The sequence below is a fragment of the Molothrus ater genome, chromosome 5 (genome assembly GCF_012460135.2).
Source record: "Molothrus ater isolate BHLD 08-10-18 breed brown headed cowbird chromosome 5, BPBGC_Mater_1.1, whole genome shotgun sequence".
NCBI lineage: Eukaryota > Metazoa > Chordata > Aves > Passeriformes > Icteridae > Molothrus > Molothrus ater.
Window position 1 is genome coordinate 50526497 of NC_050482.2, and position 17661 is coordinate 50544157.

Sequence of the window (17661 nt, forward strand, 5' to 3'; positions counted from 1 at the left end):
TGAAGCAAGGGGGGTGCTGCAGATCCTGATGCTGCATCAGATGGATGCTGCAGCACTCCAGGCTCAGCTGGGAGCTGTGACAATGCTTGTATATGTTTGGCCAGGGGTTATGGAGCTCTGGGCTGCCCCAGTCTCAGGGGGAGCTTCCCACCTCTGCCCAGCTGAGGCATGACCTCACACCCCAAAGCAATGTCACCTCACCTGGCAGGATCAGGGTACAAAGAGCAGATGTGGCCCCTGATGAGCCTCTCAGAGCCTGGAGATGGTGGGCATGGAGAGAAATCTTGTAGTAAATGTTTGCTCCTCTGCTCTGCTCTTCTCTTCTTGCAATGCCAGCAGACTTTCTCTCTCTGTGTTGCACTACTTCCTCCCAGCCTGCCTTTCCATTCCTAGGTTAGAAGATGGGGAGACCTGACCCAGAAGAAGGGCAGCTCCCGGCTCCTGTGAAGCCCCCGGATGGTGGCTGGGGCTGGATCGTGCTCCTTGGCTGCTTTGTGATCACTGGCTTCTCCTATGCCTTCCCCAAAGCCGTCAGTGTCTACTTCAAGGAGCTCATGAAAGATTTCCACGTGGGCTACAGTGACACAGCCTGGATCTCTTCCATCATGCTGGCCATGCTCTATGGGACAGGTGATGCTTGGACACACTTCCCCCTCCTCAGCTCACACCTCTCCCACTCTGCCATGGGCCCAGACCATGTCCCCATGGACTCTCTCATGCTCACTGGCCTGGTCATGAACCACGATGCAGAATACAATTGTCCTCCCACTTCTCTTCTGGAAGTGTGCTGCATCTCATATCCCTGTTTCCTCTGCCCCAGGAGACCTCAGGGGTCACCACACCTACATCCCAGACAACTGATACAGGGTTTGCTCCCACTGCTGAAGTGCTGTTCCTATCACACCAAGCGCCAGGGAAAAGGCAGGGCAGAACAGAAGCCTCCACACCACAGGCCCCTCTCCCTTGGCCAGGCCCAACAGATGTGTACCTAAGCAGCCAAGTAGTGAGCTCCATCATTACAGCTTCATCCTCCCTGAGAGCCCTGCTTGGGCTGCCTGCCCCTTCCCAGCTGTCCTGTCCCCTCCTGGTCACCTCCTCTGTCTCCTCTGCTTCCTCCTAGGACCAGTATGCAGCATCATGGTGAACCAGTTTGGCTGCCGGCCCGTGATGCTCATTGGCGGGCTGCTAGCTTCCGCTGGGATGATCCTGGCATCTTTTACCACCAACATCATCGAGCTTTATCTGACAGCTGGTGTGCTGACAGGTAAGAGCCCTGAGATTTGGAGGGCAACACAGGCTTACCTGGGGAGAGCCAAAACCATGTCGTATTTCCCTTTAGCACTGCCATGTCTAGTATCAGGTCTCCCCAGCCTATTTGCACATGCTATGGGATGCACCTAGTCCTGAATGTTGCACCTGTGAGGGATGCATCTGCTGGATCTAAACAGCAGGGGCCTGTGGCTGAGAGACAGAAGAAACCTAGGTGGTGCTCAGTGATCACAGTGACTGTGGTAGGCAGCATCAGTACAGAGTGGCAGGGGAAAGAGGCAGAATTCCTGTGTAAGGCTCAGGTCCTGCCTAAGTGTGAGCACAATTACCTGATTCAAACCCACTTGAGATGGACAGGCTGGTTTAGCCCATCCCCTGCAGGGGCTATCCACCAACATGAAGACACAGAGGCTTGTGAGGAGTACATTCATCCCATCATGGGACTTCTGGACTAGGATAGTCTAAGGGGAGTTTTCAGCTTGTTGCAAAACACATCTCATGTTCTTGCACTTCTGGCTCTCACTTCCATGTAGGGCTGGGTATGGCACTGAACTTCCAGCCCTCACTGATCATGCTGGGCACCTACTTTGACAAGCGCCGGCCTCTGGCCAATGGACTGGCTGCTGCTGGGAGCCCTGTCTTCCTCTCCTCCCTCTCTCCTCTGGGGCAAGTGCTGCTGGAGAAGTTTGGCTGGCGAGGAGGGTTCCTTATCATGGGGGGCCTTCTGCTTAACTGCTGCACTTGTGGAGCAGTCATGAGACCCCTGGATATGGGCATGAAGAGGAAGATGGGGAAGGCTCAGGACAAATATGAAGCCAAGGAGATGCTGCCCATAGGAGGGAAGTCAGAGGAGGGAATCAGCACCACTGATGGAACCAAGAAAGGCAAGAAAGCCAAGAAGAAGCCCAAGAAAGGAAAGAAGCTTCTGGATTTTAGTATCTTCTCCAACCGAGGGTTTATCATTTACACGATTTCAAAGTTCATCCTGGTCCTGGGTCTCTTTGTGCCCCCCATACTGCTGGTCAACTATGCCAAGGACACAGGCGTCCCGGACACCGAGGCCGCATTCTTGCTCTCCATCATCGGCTTCATAGACATCTTTGCCCGCCCAGCCTGTGGCATGGTGGCAGGGCTGAAGTGGGTCCGCCCTCACGTGGCCTATCTGTTCAGCTTCTCCATGCTCTTCAACGGCTTGACAGACATCTGCAGTGCCAGGGCCAGCAACTACACAGGGCTGGTCATCTTCTGCGTCTTCTTTGGCATCTCCTACGGCATGGTGGGGGCACTGCAGTTCGAGGTGCTGATGGCCATCGTCGGCTCCCAGAAGTTCTCCAGCGCCATCGGGCTGGTCCTGCTCATTGAGGCTTTTGCTGTGCTCATCGGCCCACCCTCTGCAGGTAGGTGTCTTGCTGCAGGTGCCTCTTTTGGCCGCCACTGCTCCACTGAATTGCAGGTACTGGGCACGGACACCCCACTTGAAGAAAGACCCTATTTCTCAACTTTAAGTTTGCTCTAGAAGCTGAGAGCTGATCTCAGCCTTCACTACGAATGTTGCATAGAATCATGTTAAGGATAGGGTCAGGCACATGCTGCAGACAAACCTTTGAGAGTCTTCATTAGGACAAAGCAAGTGTCTCTCAAATGCTCCTTGGTGTCCATGGCCTTTTGATTGGCACTGTGAAAAGTGACCTCAATTTGTTCGGATCCCAATTCCAAGGCACAGGTGTTTTGCTGTCAGTCAAGTCAAAACAGTTTGCACAGTCCCCTGAGGCATTGGCTGGTAATTTTTCTAAGAGGATTAAGACACTCACAGCTTTTCAGCCAGTCTAGTCTAGGTCACAGCCCCTGGTAAGGTCCAGGCCCCACAAACAGCCCATAAAAGCAGGCTGTTGAATGGAGGTTGGTGTAGATTAATGTTAAGTGTCTGATCACATGTGAGAAAGCCAAATCATGCCCAAGGCTCATTTCCAAACAAAGTGCAGTTTCCTGATTTGCAAGGAAGAGTCAGGGACAAGACTATGGAAAATCCCCAGGCAGGAACCACTCTGTTGTTTCTTGCACTCCCTTCCTTCAGCTGTAACACACAGGCTAAAGCCCATCATTGAAGACCTTTGTGTGAATGGTCTCTTCCTCAACACAAACCACTGGTTATGAGTAAAACCTGCCCTCAGCAACTCCAACCAGTTCTCAAGTAAAATTTGGCAGCCAAGAGAGGACCCTCTTATATGCTAACAATAATTCATGTTTCACTTTATAAGCTGTGGGGCAGTTGGCAGTCCCAAGCCAGGGAGGGTCAAGAAATATGTGTTTTGGAGGCAGCTGCAGAGAGATCATTGGGGAAGAGAAGGATTTAACAGCACCTTGCCCCAAGGAGCAAGGCCCACCAGTAGGGTGCTAACACGGGAATCCCTCAGCCCTCCTGCCTCAGCTCAGCTATGCCTTGGTGCTGTGAGCACGTACAGTGGCACGCAGACAGTGCAGGGTCACTGAAGAACCGTGCTGGGGGCAGCCAGGTCGTGTTGGGGGCTGTAGGACCCCCCTGGCACAGGAAGCCCGAGCGCTCTGACAATCCTGATGGCTCGGACTCGGGGAGAACAGCGCTCAGCTGGGAGAAGGGGGGTGAACAAAGTGGCTTTGTTTGGTGTAATCCTCCTGAGCTGCTTCCCGCTCTGTGGGGCCGAGGGCGTTTGGCACAGGATAAGCTGCACTCACACACGCACACGCACGCGCGCTGGGGCTCCTTGCTCGCCATCCGGCTTGGCTGAACAGGGCCACATTCACCTGCCCAGGAATGCACCACGTGCCTCCCATGACTGCTCCGGGAGGCACCTCAGCGTGTCCTGGGGCTGGTTTCTGTAGCACAGCAGCGACTGGGGTCACATGTGCATTCGGAAGCAGGCGAGACCGGGATGGAGAGCGCGGTTCCACGGCTGCATCCTGACAGCAGCAAGGCAGCTGTTTGTGCTCCCCAAGGACTGGGACCTCTTCCTCCATTGCTAGCCCCAGTGGATACAGAAAATATATTGAGAATATCTCTGGCACAGAAATCATCAGGTGTGGGCCAACCAGAGGGATTTGTCTGCCAAAGAGAAATTTGTTCTTCCCTTCAGAATGTTTTCCTGACATAATAGCTTAAGAAATAGCAATGAGAAAAAGTTTGTTCTTCCCTACAGAATGTTTTCCTGACATAATAGCTTAAGAAATAGCAATGCCTCTCAAACTTTCTTTTCTGAGACTGGCCAATCCAAATCATGAGAGGCTTTTCCCACTTTGGCAAGTAGAAAAGATGGTCCACCATGAAAGACTCACAATTTTTTAAGCTTGTCCAAACAAGGGAAAACACCAACCATGCACTGTTACCGTACTTTCCCTGGAAGTACAGTGTGGCTGTTTCCCAGGGTGATTTTTAGATATTCAGGCTTCTTGCTGCTCCCTTGAGGAATGGGTCCTCAGCCACATGCAGATGCTGCCCCCCTGCACTGGGCTGTCCATGCAGGAGTGCGTAGGCTGAATTTAACCATCTCATGTCTTCTCCAACCATCTCACGTCTTCTCCAACCATCAGGCCGCCTGGTCGATGCTCTCAAGAACTATGAGGTGATCTTCTACCTGGCGGGCTCAGAGGTCGTGCTCTCCGCCCTCTTCCTGGGTGTGGCCAGCTACTGCTGCCTGAACCGAGGGAAGAAGGAGCCTCCCCCCGAGAACAACCCCACTGCGGGAGCGGGGAGCGACACCGAGGAAGCGGAGTCCGACGTGCAGGAAGCCGAGGAGCACAGCAGTGACAACCACCAGCCGGCCCACAGCACCGACAGCGCCGTGGTGGTGGCCAGCGAGGAGGCCAACCATGTGGCAGAGGAGCAGCGAGGGGAGGGAGGCGGCTGTCCCGCAGGGGACGGGGAGGTGCTGGCACGGGACGGCTGCAACGCTGACCAGATGGTGGAGAGGGACAGTTTCTAGCCAGGGCAGAGAACAGGGATGTATAAAACTGGCCTTGTGTGCAAGCACCTCAGCATGGGAGGGTAGGTGGGATGCGGGGAGCAGAAAGTTGGGACAAAGGCAGATGTAAGAAATAAGAGGGAGAGGTACAAGAATAGCAGGTCCCTATGTACATATGTCCACAACCTACCCAGTGATACGTCTGCTTGCATCCTGCACCCATGCTGGTACAACACAGGCTCAGAGCAGCCCAAACACCAAAAAGAAAAAATAATAATCTTCTTTCCTCACTTTCAAACCAGCCCCGGAGAAAGTCTTCTGAAGAGGCTGCCAAGGACTCTCCTTTTCCTTCTGCATTGTCACGACACCGAACATAAACAATTAGAGACTCTTTGTAATCAGATCTGGTATGCTCTGTTCTGGTGTCAGTGTTTCCTTCACCCCACTTCCCTGTCTGGACAGTGTCAGTCTCACTGGCAGCACGTTTAGGAGGTCCAGGGGCACCAGCGTGGGGGTAGACACCAGGCTCTCTGCAACACCTCCCTCAGGCACTGCCGAACCAGGAGACCACCAGCTCCAAGCACCTCTGCCTGGCACATCTTTTGTGGACGGTAAAGCTGGGGCAGCGACACCTGATGCTGCTTCCCCAAGTAGGGAAGCGCTGCCTCAGAGGCTGCTGCTGAGGTACAAGAAGAAGACACCTAAGAAAGGCTAATGCCATTAGGTGTGCAGCTGCAGCACGGAGCCCCGCTGACAGGAATAGCACCAAGCCAGCTTTATCTAGGCTCAAGTGAGCCCCGTTGACGTGTGAAGGGAACAACTTGGCCCCTGTGGGGGCAGGGGTTTCAAGGCAGGTAAATAACCGTGTCCCAAGCGATTATCCACTGAGCAGGAATGGCACCAGACGTGCCTGTGTTTTCCTCTTAAATAGAGAAAACCTCCTTACATAAAGGAATCAAAGGTAAGGCAGAAGGACAAGCCCCAGTCCCCGAGTGCCGCTAACGAGGGTGTTGGAGCACGTGGTAAAGCAGGCATGACCCCCTCACCCCCTGCTGCAGTAGTGGATTTCTAGATTCAGAGAGGACAACCTTCCCTGGCATGCTTAAAGCACTTCTAATCTGCTTTAGGACTGGATCTTTTATAAACACCCCTGGCCAAAGCTCTTTCTTCCGGTTTCCTGAACTGCTTCACCTCAGAGACCCTGGGGGAACCTGTGACTATAACAGGGGATCAAAAACTAAGCAGAGGGCTACAGGGAAGGCAGCTTGTTGGGCCACGAAAAGTTATGTTTCATTCCAGACCAGACTGACTACAAATTAACGGGTAGTTGGCAGGATCCATAAAGCCATTTAAACAAAGCAGGGGAGTGGGGACATGAAGGAAAGGGTTTCATTCTAGGTGCTCCCAAACAAAAAACAGCAGTAAATGGTGAGCAAAATAAAGCTGTTGAAGAATATCAGTTTAAGAAGAGACAGAAGAACTGGAGATTGGAGGGGAGAAGGTAAACGCCACGAGGCTGTACTCTGTCCCACCATAGCTAACACCACTGTTAGATCTCATACTGAGCTATTCACAGTGGTGACTTTGGGCTTTTTCCTACTCAAACTCACTTAGAAATATCCCAAACAAGACTAAACTCCATACCAAACCCCAGATGCAAAGCTCTGGGAGAATGAGAGGAGCAGCAAGGGTGCTGGGGCCCTGCAGGCATTCACCCAGTGCTCTCAAAGCTTGTTTTCCCTTTCCAACAAGGAAAGATCGCTGTTTCTGCTCAACCAAGCTGCTCTGCAGTTCTTTCCCCAGTAACCCCAGGCTGGGTTTCCCTTATTCACTAGTATGCCCTCCAAGGAGCTCACAGCTTCCCAGAGGTCCAAGGTCCACAGCATGAAAACAACTGCTCTTGTCAGCCAGGCCAGTCACTAGAACAAGGTCCCCTCTGTTTCCTTGTCACAAGCCAACATTTCCCACTAAGCCTCCCACTCTTAAATTATTTTCACAAAAGCAAATAAAAGCCCTCAGGGTACGAGGTCTCACTACAGACAGTGCTGCAAGATTCCCAGACCTCTTCCTAAAAAACCCAGCTATGCTGCTTTACACTTGGTTTCAATGGCTTTTAGGCAGACTCCCCTGAAGCATTTTCAGTTCCCCCCCAACTGCTTCGTGTTTTGGCCCAACAAACAACTCTGAAAGAGGATCAGGGACTTAAGCATCAGCTGAAGCTTGTGATGCAACAGCTGAGCTGTGTGGAGAAGCTGGCCTGGAGAGGGACAGGGATGCCACCTTGGCGGGACTAAGGCACCTGGGGGCCTTTAGAAGGCTGGTGCTCCCCTGGGAAGCTAAAATGCAGAGCAGCTGGTGTTCCTGGAGGACTGGCCTTGCTACAGCATTTAGAACTCTCTTCCTCTGGAAATCTGCACTGCACTGACCACCACAGGTTGCTATAGAGATTATGCACCAGTACAAGACAAAAATGGCTAGTACGTGACACCCATCTTCCCAAGATTATACCTTAAAATTAAAACCAATGGAAGATAAGCAAAAAAAACCCTTCATAGAAAGGCATGAAGGACATGAAATTAAATGTCACATATTTCTTTATTACAGACAATAGTCACTACACCAGTCTGTTTAAATTCTCCAGAGCAGCTTGACCATGGATGGTTTTTTTCCAGCCACCCACAGAGATGTAGAAGCTGCAAAAACAATCAAAGAGAAACACAAATCTAAAAAAAAGAAAAATCTTGATCATAAATTAATGCACTTAAATAACTTCTCCCATGACTACTAGAATGTAACAACAGAGAAGTCAAAACCCCTGGCCCAAGAACACCACCACTCCTGGCAGTTGTGCAGCCCATTAACAGATGAAGTGCCATCTGCATCTAGGATTGGCCCACAAGGATGGAGGGAGGGGAAGAGAAAAGGAAGGAGGAAAGAAGCACTCTCACCTCAGCTTTCCTTTCCCCCCTTCCCTTGTGCTAGGGAATGGGAGGATAGCTACTGCTGCTGGCTGGCCCAGAGGCAGCACAAAATAGCTGTGCAGAGAGGAGAGCACAGTAGTCATTCTTTATACTAAAAAAACCCAAAGCCTCTTCCTGTCTCCACAAGGGCTTGTGTCTCCTTTCTATTTTAAAGATAGGGTATTTCCATCACAGTCCTAAGGTGGATCCTCAGAAGGAGCTTGAAGACAGCAAGCAGTGATGCCAACACTTCCCCATAGCACAAGGGGAGGATGGAAGGGGGCTGCCCTCACCATCTGTAATCACCTCCAAACCCTTAACTGGCTTCCATGTGCCAGAGAGGAGTGGTGCTGCCCCCGTGCTCAGCAGAGTCCTGCCTGCACAGGGGCACATGGCGGTGCAGGAGTGGCTTTTCCTCACCACACTGCAGTACCCAGGTTGGGTACCAGAGGTCTCCAGGGGCAAAAAGAATTATCCAGGCAAACAGGCAAAAGAAAAGAGACGAAAGCAGAGGCTGGTCCCAATCCAAGCAGCTACCCCACCCAGAGCAGAGAAGGAATCCCAGGCTGGACACACAGAGAAATGGTGGAGGATGAATGGCCACGTGAAATACATGTTTTCATAAGTCTGCAGAGTCCTCCCTCTGGCCATGCTGACACACTCAGGCATCATCAATGAGCTTCTCTCCATTTGCATCCTCCCTCCCGCTACCCTCTCTCTCGCTTTCGCCTTCTTCCTCCGCCCCATCTGTGTAGGTATCCTTCTGCCCATAGCTGAGAGTGGTGCGGGCGAGGTCCACCTCGATGGGAAAGACATCTGCGTCCCGGAGCACGGCGTAGCAGTCGTCGTAGTACTTGGACATCGTGGAGACAAAACGCTGGAGCTGGAACACGATGTCCTGCACTGCAGTGGAGACATGTTGGGGGGAAAAAGTGTAAAAATTTCCTTTCCGAACAGTGTGAAGGCTGTGATCAAGCTTCCCTTACCAGTGTTAGATACCATCACCTACACATTTTGCCCCTCAGAGCTGATGTCTCGGGTACAGCCACAAAGGAGCTCTTCAGCAAAGAAGAACTGAGCTGTCTTCTGAGCTGAGACAGAGGAGGAACAGAGAGGCCAAAGTCATGTCTGCTGAACTCAGCAGTGGCACTCACCATGTTTCTGGTCCAGGAGCTCTATTTTCTCCAGCACGTCCTTCCTCATCTTGGCAAAGCGCGTGCGAGCCTCCTGACGGCAGCGCAGGATGAGGCGGTACTCGTAGTTCCCAGTGCTGACCCGGTAGAGAGGCTCACCCAGAGCCTGCCAAAAACACAGCACCATGCTAGAGACTCCCACAGCAGTGCTTGCACACAGTCTGCCTACCAGAGTGGACTCACAATGGCCTTGGGTTATTACGGACCTCTCAGGCACATGGGAACTGCTGTCAGGAAGCAGGAGGAACACTGAGCCGTGTCAAAAACTGGCAGTCTGTGGGGCCACTTTGAAGGCCAAACACACCAACCATGGTAAAGCATCACTACTAAGCAAATACAAAAGGACAGGCACCTTTCAGCCCAGCAGGGAGAGGTGACATGGCTTCTTACCTGGACTAGCAAGACAGGCATTAAGAACAAGTTTATATCAAGCACACAAAAATTCTGCCCTCCTCTGTAAGGTTTTCCCTGTATGGATTGCATAATGAATTACATATCTACAAAGGGAACCCTCTGGTATCTACAACCATCCAGACAAAATACTGGAAACCAACAGGGAGGGACCTATACATTGTCCTGCAAAAGTCTGGAAAGGGGTTAGCTCTGTCAGCAATGAAGCATCCTTCCCTTGCACCTGTGAACACAACATACAGAAAAATCTGTGCTACAGACTATGGCTCCCTAACACACGCTGCGTGTGCCAAACCCAAAGGTGCCGCTCTGCTGGGCAAGACTGGGATTCTTTCCTTCCCATTTAGAAGGAAATGTATAATGAAAGATTGTGTTAGGAGTTTGATTCCTGCTTGGCACTTGGGAATTAGACATTCCAAGAAATCAAATGTCTGCTCTGAGGTTTATACCAAGGATAAAAAAAGATATTACTCTTATGCAGGGAAACTGGAATTTATGGGATACCTTTAGCTATTTTAAACAGAGCTGTTAAGGATTAAAGTCCTAAAACTCTAAACTATAAACCCCCTATTGTTAACAGATATCCTTTAATCAATTTCCTTCACTTATAAATGCAGCTTCACATGCATTTTGCTACAGAGAAGCTAAATCTCCATTTCTAAGAAACAAGTCTTAATGATAAGCTGTACACTACACACAAATGGAATCTGTGAAGATAACACCTTAATCCTCCTTACATAACCTAATAGTACTTAAACACTGAGAAAGGCAACTACTGAGCAAACAAGCTGCAGTGCTCCCCAGGTAGCATTTAAGGATCCCCTATTTCTAATACATTAAGAATAAATGTATGTAATTCCTTAGGATGCATTCACTTGTTTGGGTGCTGACAGGCACAGGAGTGCTTTTGCAATTGTACTGATACTCACAATGCAGCTGTACTCTTCATCATCCATCTCTTTGACTTTCAGGCAGTAAGACTTTGCAGAATTAAAGATTAAAAAAAAAAAAGCAAAACAAGAAGGAACTATTAAAAATTAGAAACAACTTTATCATCACCCATACCCATGAGGTTGCACCATTCCAAGCCTTTCTTCAGTGGACAGACTCTGAAGAAAGCACAGTGGGAAAAAATCCTGTGTTCATCTACTCTTTGGGAAAAGACAGTACAAGAGAAGTATGAGATGGGAATAAATAAGAAGGAAAACAAAAATATTAATTGGAGGGAGGATTGATGTAGGAAGAGATTCTACCATATTCCCTTGCCTTAGGGCTGCAGCTCCAAGTACTACTCTCAACAGGCAAAAGGAAATAGATTCCTACAATTAGAGAACAGGTGAACTGAGCAATCTTACCCTTTTTGGGTAGAAAATGAAGGCTGAATGGAATGAAGGAGGTAAAAAAAGAGCAAGGTCTAAATTAGAGCAAATATGACTTGACAGTTGTTTACTTTGGCTAAAGAAAGAGTGTCCAAAATTACCTGAAAAATATGTAAGGGGGAGCTCTTTAGAGGAGTTCAAGAGTCTAAGTTGCAGAGAAACTCTTTAGAAATAAATCAGGAAATAATTCTGATCATGTAGGAAATAAGTCATATGGGTACTGTAAGATCCTTCTTACCAGTGAGAAGTGTTAAGTTAAAAGCAAGTATCTGAATCTGAGTAATCTGTCAGTAAACAAAGAACTAGAAAAAAAAGGGCATTCTCTCATGGATTATGCAAGGATGGATATGTGATCATAGAGGCTAGATGTGACTTTCAGGATGATTCTAGGAAACTTAATTTTGACCAACACTTAGGAAAAAAAAAAAAGCAGCTCACCAAATATTCAAACTTGACATCCAGGTATTTTTTGATAGTCAGCCTTGTGTCAGGAATGGCTTTATTCAGATAGGTATTCAAGTCAGTGAGCATCTGCAACAGAAACACCCTCTTGCTGAATTAAGACTAAAAAACATGACTACAATTCAAGTGCAACCTTTTCCACAGCACAGGCCATGAGGATGCCTCAAAACTCTTCTTTGAACTCCAGCACATTTGAAAGAAAATGTTTTACCATGGCTCAGAATGGTTAGAGCTTCCTCTACTGTCACTAGCAAGTGGTTCCAGTACTAGAAATGCTTGCCTCGCTTATAGCATGGATTCATCTGCTTTTGACTCATTTTATTTTCAGCTGGTTCTGGAAACAGCTCTCCCTGTTTCAAAGTTTTATGGCCCAGCATGATCTATCCAACACAGCACTGAAAGTGGTGCCCAAATCAACACTTAAATTCTCTCTAAATTGCTAAACTAAGTGCAGAGATCCCCTGGAGACTCTCACTCTTATATAATGACTGAAATTCTTACATTGTTCCTGGGTTGCTTGTCTGAACTCTTTTAGTGACACAATGCAGTTATGGGTACCAATATCAGGTACTACACTGGTCAGTGAGACAACTCCTTCATTCCCAAAAGAGAAGGAGAGGAATATACCATATGCAGAAATCACAGGGACAAGGTTGATACATTCATTATGTTACCTCTCAGGTTCTTTTCATTATGAAGAGAATTCCCTGAAGGAAAGCAGACAAGGATCCTTCTTCCCTTAATATATGAACTTTTAAGACCACACCTTTAAAGACAGTTTCTGCCTTTCTAGATTCCCCTCTCCTCCAAACCCTTTACTCCTATGGGTAAATTCGTTACCGGCTTAATTGTTTTCAGAAGGTGAATCCCAAACTTCTCAATGTTGCGATGGGCATCAGCAAATTTCACAAAGGCTTCACTGGCAGCTGGTTGTGGTTCCCGTACACCAATGACAGAGAAAACATCTCCAAATGCTGCATGAGCAGAATAAATACAGACAGATGAATAAAGAGGTGAACCCTGAGAAAAATCTTGTCTCCAGTATTAGAAGTCTCTCCCATAACCTTACAATTAGCTGGGGGATGATGTTACATGTGGGAAATAGTAAAGGTAAGCTACATATTCCCTGAAGACCAGAGTTTGGCAGGGCATTTCCCCAATGTCTCATGTGAAGGACAGGGCCTGTGTTAGCACTATGACTGGTAATACAGGAGAGCAGCCCTTCACAGCTCATTTCTGCAACCCTTGGTTTTTTTTTTTGAGTGAGAGAATCACATATCTAAGTACTGACAAAAACTCCTGAAACTGGAAGTCAAAGATTTGTGCTCCCTTTGCTAAGATTCTTTACCTCTGTGTGTCTGAGATAGCTCAAAGAAAGCCCTGAGAAGACTCTTGGTGTGCTCTGTCAAGCCTGTGATGGAAGCCAGAAAAAACATTTAAGTCACTTCACTGAAACACAATGAAAGTATCCTTCTCTCCCATCTGCTGTCTGATGGAATACCAAGTTTACCTTTGTATAACTCTGCAGTCCTCTCCAGCTCCTCTAATCTCTTCACTAGTCCATCTAAATAGAAACAAGAATCAGAATAAAGAATTATAACAGTCACATTCAGGACATGTTTAGGACCTGATCTTAAACATGTGGATATGAAATATAGAAACTGGTGGAAAAATACCAGTTTCATATATTTGGTTCAAATTTCCCTCGCCCCTTAATGCCTGTCCTGTTTAAAATGACTGCAAACTTATTTTATAGTGTGGGGTCATCATCTATTGGCATTCACTAAGATGGTCCCTGCTTTAAATTAATCTGACCTGAGATAACATTCAAGTGGCCACAGGGACAGGCTGTATCACTCAGGAAGGGCAGAGACAATCACAACAGCAAGGCAGAGCAGAAGAAAAGAGTGTGGACCATGCAAACAACAATAAAAAGCAAGCAAACACAGGAGAGTAAGCATTCCATTAGGAAAATGTCCTCCTGGACAATACCCACCATTGCAAAGTATGGCTCGGCTTAACCCCAGGGCATCTGCTGTCCCCGAGCTCATGTTCTCCACCAGCCGGTGCTTTACCTTCTTCAATACTAAAGGCCAAAACAAAGTGACAAACCAGCATCAGGGTCACTTCCATGGGCAAGAAAAGCTCACCAGCACATTCCACTGGTTTTCCAGGCACTGGATAAACTGCACTTAACTCAGTATTGAGGCAGCAAGAAGAAAGAATACTGCAAAAACAGGGCACTTTGGTCCAGCCATGCCTAACACGTTTTCTAACTTGCCTATCTGCCCTGATCTCACATCCTAAATACTTCAATCATAAGAGCTCCAGCAATTCTTTTGGAAGATTGTCCCAATCAATCACTCTGCTATAAGCAAAGCACTTATATTTGGAACTAAACTTTGCTTATGCTATCTGCTGTATTACTTCAGCTGAAGTAATGAGGCTGAATGACAATCTGGACTTAATGCTCAGTGCTGGCTCTTTCCTTACTTTTACCTTTTGAATCCTAATTAAACCCTTTTGCCACCTCTTAATGGAATTTCTGCCTTTGGTCGTCATACCCTACAAATTACTAGAGACATCTATGCCCTCCTTGGAACCAGATGACTCAGTCACCTTTATTTACAGGCAGACTTGCCTGCAGATCCCAAGAACTCAGCTGAAGCCACAGTGTTCTGGAAAATACCATATTCTCATCACACTTCTGTTTTCCCAGAAATCCATCTCACTATTCACAATTTTCCAGAATTTCTGTCAATTTATTAGCACCATAATCACCAGGAAAATAAATGAGAGCAAAGAGAATGGATACATTTTGCTGAAAGTGAGAAAGGCAGATCACATAAAGGAGACAGCTGTGTAGGCTTAGTTCAAAACCAGACACTTTGTTTTAGCAATAAAGGCTCTCCTGTCTCTCATAAAATTTATGTTTGTACAAAACTCAGTGTAGATAGGTATTTCATCACTGTTCTCCATGGTTACAAATCCCCACCAATGCCTTTCAATTGACACATTTCTGTGTACATCTCAAAATAGGTCAGCCTAACTTACATGTATTAAAAATAGATTAATTAAATTATTATGCAGCTGAGATTCATCATCTGTACTAAACACAGCACAGAAAAACAAGCCTCCCACAACTACAATTAAGTCTTGATTTAACTTTCAAGCCTATTTCAAAATGTCAGGGAAGGATTTTTTTTAAACCTGTAACTCTCTTTGATAGCATCCATTTGAAAACAACTGAGTTAAGAGCAAGAAAGGAAACAGATTTGGTTTTAGCTGGGACCAATCTTTCACCCTCCTGCATCATTTTAACACTCTAGGGAGAAAGAAACCAGTCTTACCAATATCCAAAGACTTGCCCTGCTTTGGGTCAGCCTGAAGCTTGTTGTAGTGTATTGTCACTTCTCCCTGCAGAGAGAGCAAACCCCAAACTGCTGTGCTGGAAGCAGGCAGCAGCAGCAGCTCCCTTTACCCAAGGACAATAAGCTGCCAACTACAACCCAGAAGCTCCAGTGGCCCCCTCCTACCTCTCACCTTTACCATCTGTATCATCTTGGCCACCTCCACTTTGGTCTTCCCTTTGACGGATTTCCCGTTGACCCCGGTGATTTCATCCCCGGCTGCGACGGTGCCGTCCAGGGCTGCTGGAGTGTTATCGAACACCTAGGGCAGAGACAGGCACCTGCAGTCAGGAGAGGGGCAGGGCAGAGCTGAAGAGCACACACCAAACAGCTGCACTCCTCCTTCTTAATCCACTTCTGCTCTGTCCACGGTGAAGCTGCAGTTTTCCCCCTTTCCAAACCAAGAGGTGGGCTGACCATCTTGTTCTCTCAGGAAGTTCTTGCGCCTAGGATGTGCCTCCTCAAGCACAGGATTTCCTGGTGTTGGGAGTGTCACACTGCTCCCCTGTGAATTCTAACATGCTCTCCAAGGAGAAGGATAATTCCAGCAGTCTTAATTTAATTCTTCCACACCTACTAGGTACTAGAGTAAGGAAATCTTTTCACGGGAAAGTGAGATGTCATCTCCCACTTTGAGAAAAACAAACAGCATAGTGCTGTCTTTCCACACTTCCCATCTCTCAGGCCAACTCTGTTTTTAAAAGATGGCTTATTTTTCCTCCCCAGGTGCCCACCTGGACGATGTAGAGGCAGGGGCAGTACTGTGCTCCTCCTCCAATGCTGATCCCAATCAGGTTCTGAGAGTCCTTCTTCAGGGTCACTGTCCCAGGTACAGTGGGGATGCCCCTACAAAGAGAAAGGAATAACTGAACGTAGGCAGAGCTGCCTGCATATGAAACAACTCTGGTATCTGAGTCAGTACAAATGGAAAACATCATGGGCACTGCACGTCTGAAGTCATTCCCTCACCTCCGCACCTCTGCCACAAGGTCTATCAGCATGGGCGAGCAGGGAGACCTTCTGTGCCATCTTTTTCTTGGGATTGCATGCAAGGATTAGAGGTGGAAGAGACACCCTCATCTATGGCTAGGCACTGAAGAAACACTATCATGCTTCAGTGTTTCACCTGGACTTAGTGCTGGGGTGAGAGGACAACTTGCACAGCATAAACGTGATGCAAATCAAGTGCTCTATGTTAAATGCAGGGCAGTCACTACAGAGCAACACAAATATTCTTCTCTGCTTGTCAGCACAGCGATGCCTCATCCCCACTCTCCAGAGGGAGCAAGAAATCAGCACTGAACAGGAAGGCTGATGCTCAGCACACAGTGTCACACACAGGTAAATTTATCAACTCTCATTAGGTCTTGCTTGCGAGGCCTACTTCTATTTTAAGAAACACCAGGAAAAGACAAATGAAATACTCACAGCTTATCTTCCTCAATATCATAGTCCAAATCTGCAAACATTGTTTTGGTTCAGTGGAGTCCGTTTGTCTGAAGCTGCTTATTCCAAAATCCCTGGGAAGAAAGAACAGAATAAACCAAATAAAGAATGATTGCAATAGAAAAAAACATAGAACCAGCCTGTCACCCTTATCAATCTCCTTTTTCTTTTTCGGGATGCCACATTGTGGTCTCTGCTCTTATATCAAAAGATGAAATATTAGTCAAGTGTCCCTGGTTCTCTGCTCTGCATGCGAGAGGATGGATCCCTCGAATTTGAATGCTGCATGTTCCAAACCCAACACTGACACACGTGCAGCGTTTCCAAAGCACAGAACAAAACGTGGTCCCTTCCCGCAGCTGCTTCTTTCCACGCTCGACCTTGCACCGCGACTGCTAAAACACTCAGTTTTATCCCCGACATCCATCACACATCTCCGTGCTCTTGACTTCACAGCAAGTCACGTCACTTTCTGACATTCCCCGCCTGCCTCGGCAGGCCGTGCTCAAGCTTCCCACCGAAAGCCTCATTATTTCCCCACGCACAAACCTCGTTTCCATTTAATTTCGGACAGCAATTAGCTGGCACGTTTGGGTTCCGCCCACCCTTCGGCAGCACCCAAGGCACGGCGACGCCGTGAGGGTGGGCGCCTCCACCACACCCGACCCTGAGGGACCCGCGCTTCACCCACAGCTCAGCGGGGCCGGGCAGGGGCAGCGGGCAGCGGGCAGGGGCTGCGGGCAGTGCCGGGCAGGGGCTGCGGGCAGGGCAAGGGTAGCAGGCAGGGGGCGAGCGCAGCCCCCACCCCGGCCCCAGCCCCGGCCCCAGCCTGCCCGGCGGGACCGTCCGGGGGCAGCCGCCGGGGGGCGTCCCTCAGGGGCCCCCAGGCTCACCGGAAGCGGCCGCGCGGCGCCGTCAGCCCCTGCCGGCCACGTCACCGCCCGGAAGCGCCCGCCCGAGCGCCGCCCCCCGCGCGCCCGCCGCGTTGCCATGGTGCCATGGGGACCGGGGGAGCGGGGCCTGGTTCGGCCGGGGAAATGGCGGTTCAGGGGTGCCCTGATCGCTCTCTGCAACCCCTGAAAGGAGGCCGTAGCCACGTGGGGGTCGGCCTCTTGTCCCAGGCAACAAGAGCACATAGTCACAAGCTGCACCAAGGGAGGTTTAGGTGGGATACCAGGAGGAATTTCTTCACGGAA

The 17661-nt window shown here is 48.8% G+C and overlaps 2 protein-coding genes across 3 annotated transcripts; one reads left to right on the forward strand and one right to left on the reverse strand.

Moving 5' to 3' along the window:
* Positions 1-401: 401 nt before the first annotated feature.
* Positions 402-5578, forward strand: SLC16A8 (solute carrier family 16 member 8). The gene is made up of 4 exons (XM_036401068.2): positions 402-630; positions 1121-1264; positions 1803-2666; positions 4834-5578. The coding sequence occupies exons 1-4, from the start codon at positions 402-404 to the stop codon at positions 5223-5225; spliced, it is 1629 nt and encodes a 542-aa protein (XP_036256961.1). The 3' UTR covers positions 5226-5578.
* Positions 5579-7780: 2202 nt separating this feature from the next.
* Positions 7781-17409, reverse strand: PICK1 (protein interacting with PRKCA 1). 2 transcript variants are annotated; one of them, XM_036400396.1, is made up of 13 exons: positions 17359-17409; positions 16448-16539; positions 15754-15865; positions 15153-15281; positions 14960-15026; positions 13606-13695; positions 13120-13173; positions 12958-13020; positions 12450-12583; positions 11586-11678; positions 10698-10748; positions 9319-9463; positions 7781-9067 (listed from the first exon to the last, which is right to left on the reverse strand). In XM_036400396.1, exons 2-13 carry the CDS (start codon positions 16486-16488, stop codon positions 8826-8828), a joined length of 1221 nt encoding a protein of 406 aa, XP_036256289.1. In that variant the 5' UTR covers positions 16489-16539; positions 17359-17409; the 3' UTR covers positions 7781-8825. The 2 variants fall into 2 exon arrangements, with proteins under 2 accessions (XP_036256289.1, XP_036256288.1); XM_036400395.2 differs by lacking the exon at positions 17359-17409 and adding an exon at positions 17015-17307.
* Positions 17410-17661: the final 252 nt, after the last annotated feature.

What these genes read in the sequence shown, in the direction of transcription:
- SLC16A8 (XM_036401068.2), top strand. Translation starts at nt 402, where the DNA reads ATGGGGAGACCTGACCCAGAAGAAGGGCAGCTCCCGGCTCCTGTGAAG. An exon ending in GACAGCTGGTGTGCTGACAG is followed by an intron (nt 1,265 to 1,802) that starts GTAAGAGCCCTG and finishes ACTTCCATGTAG; the next exon opens with GGCTGGGTATGGCACTGAAC. An exon ending in CATCGGCCCACCCTCTGCAG is followed by an intron (nt 2,667 to 4,833) that starts GTAGGTGTCTTG and finishes TCCAACCATCAG; the next exon opens with GCCGCCTGGTCGATGCTCTC.
- PICK1 (XM_036400396.1), bottom strand. Translation starts at nt 16,488, where the DNA reads ATGTTTGCAGATTTGGACTATGATATTGAGGAAGATAAGCT. An exon ending in CCTGCCTCTACATCGTCCAG is followed by an intron (nt 15,282 to 15,753) that starts GTGGGCACCTGG and finishes TCTCTGCCCTAG; the next exon opens with GTGTTCGATAACACTCCAGC. An exon ending in GACTGCAGAGTTATACAAAG is followed by an intron (nt 13,021 to 13,119) that starts GTAAACTTGGTA and finishes CTTCCATCACAG; the next exon opens with GCTTGACAGAGCACACCAAG.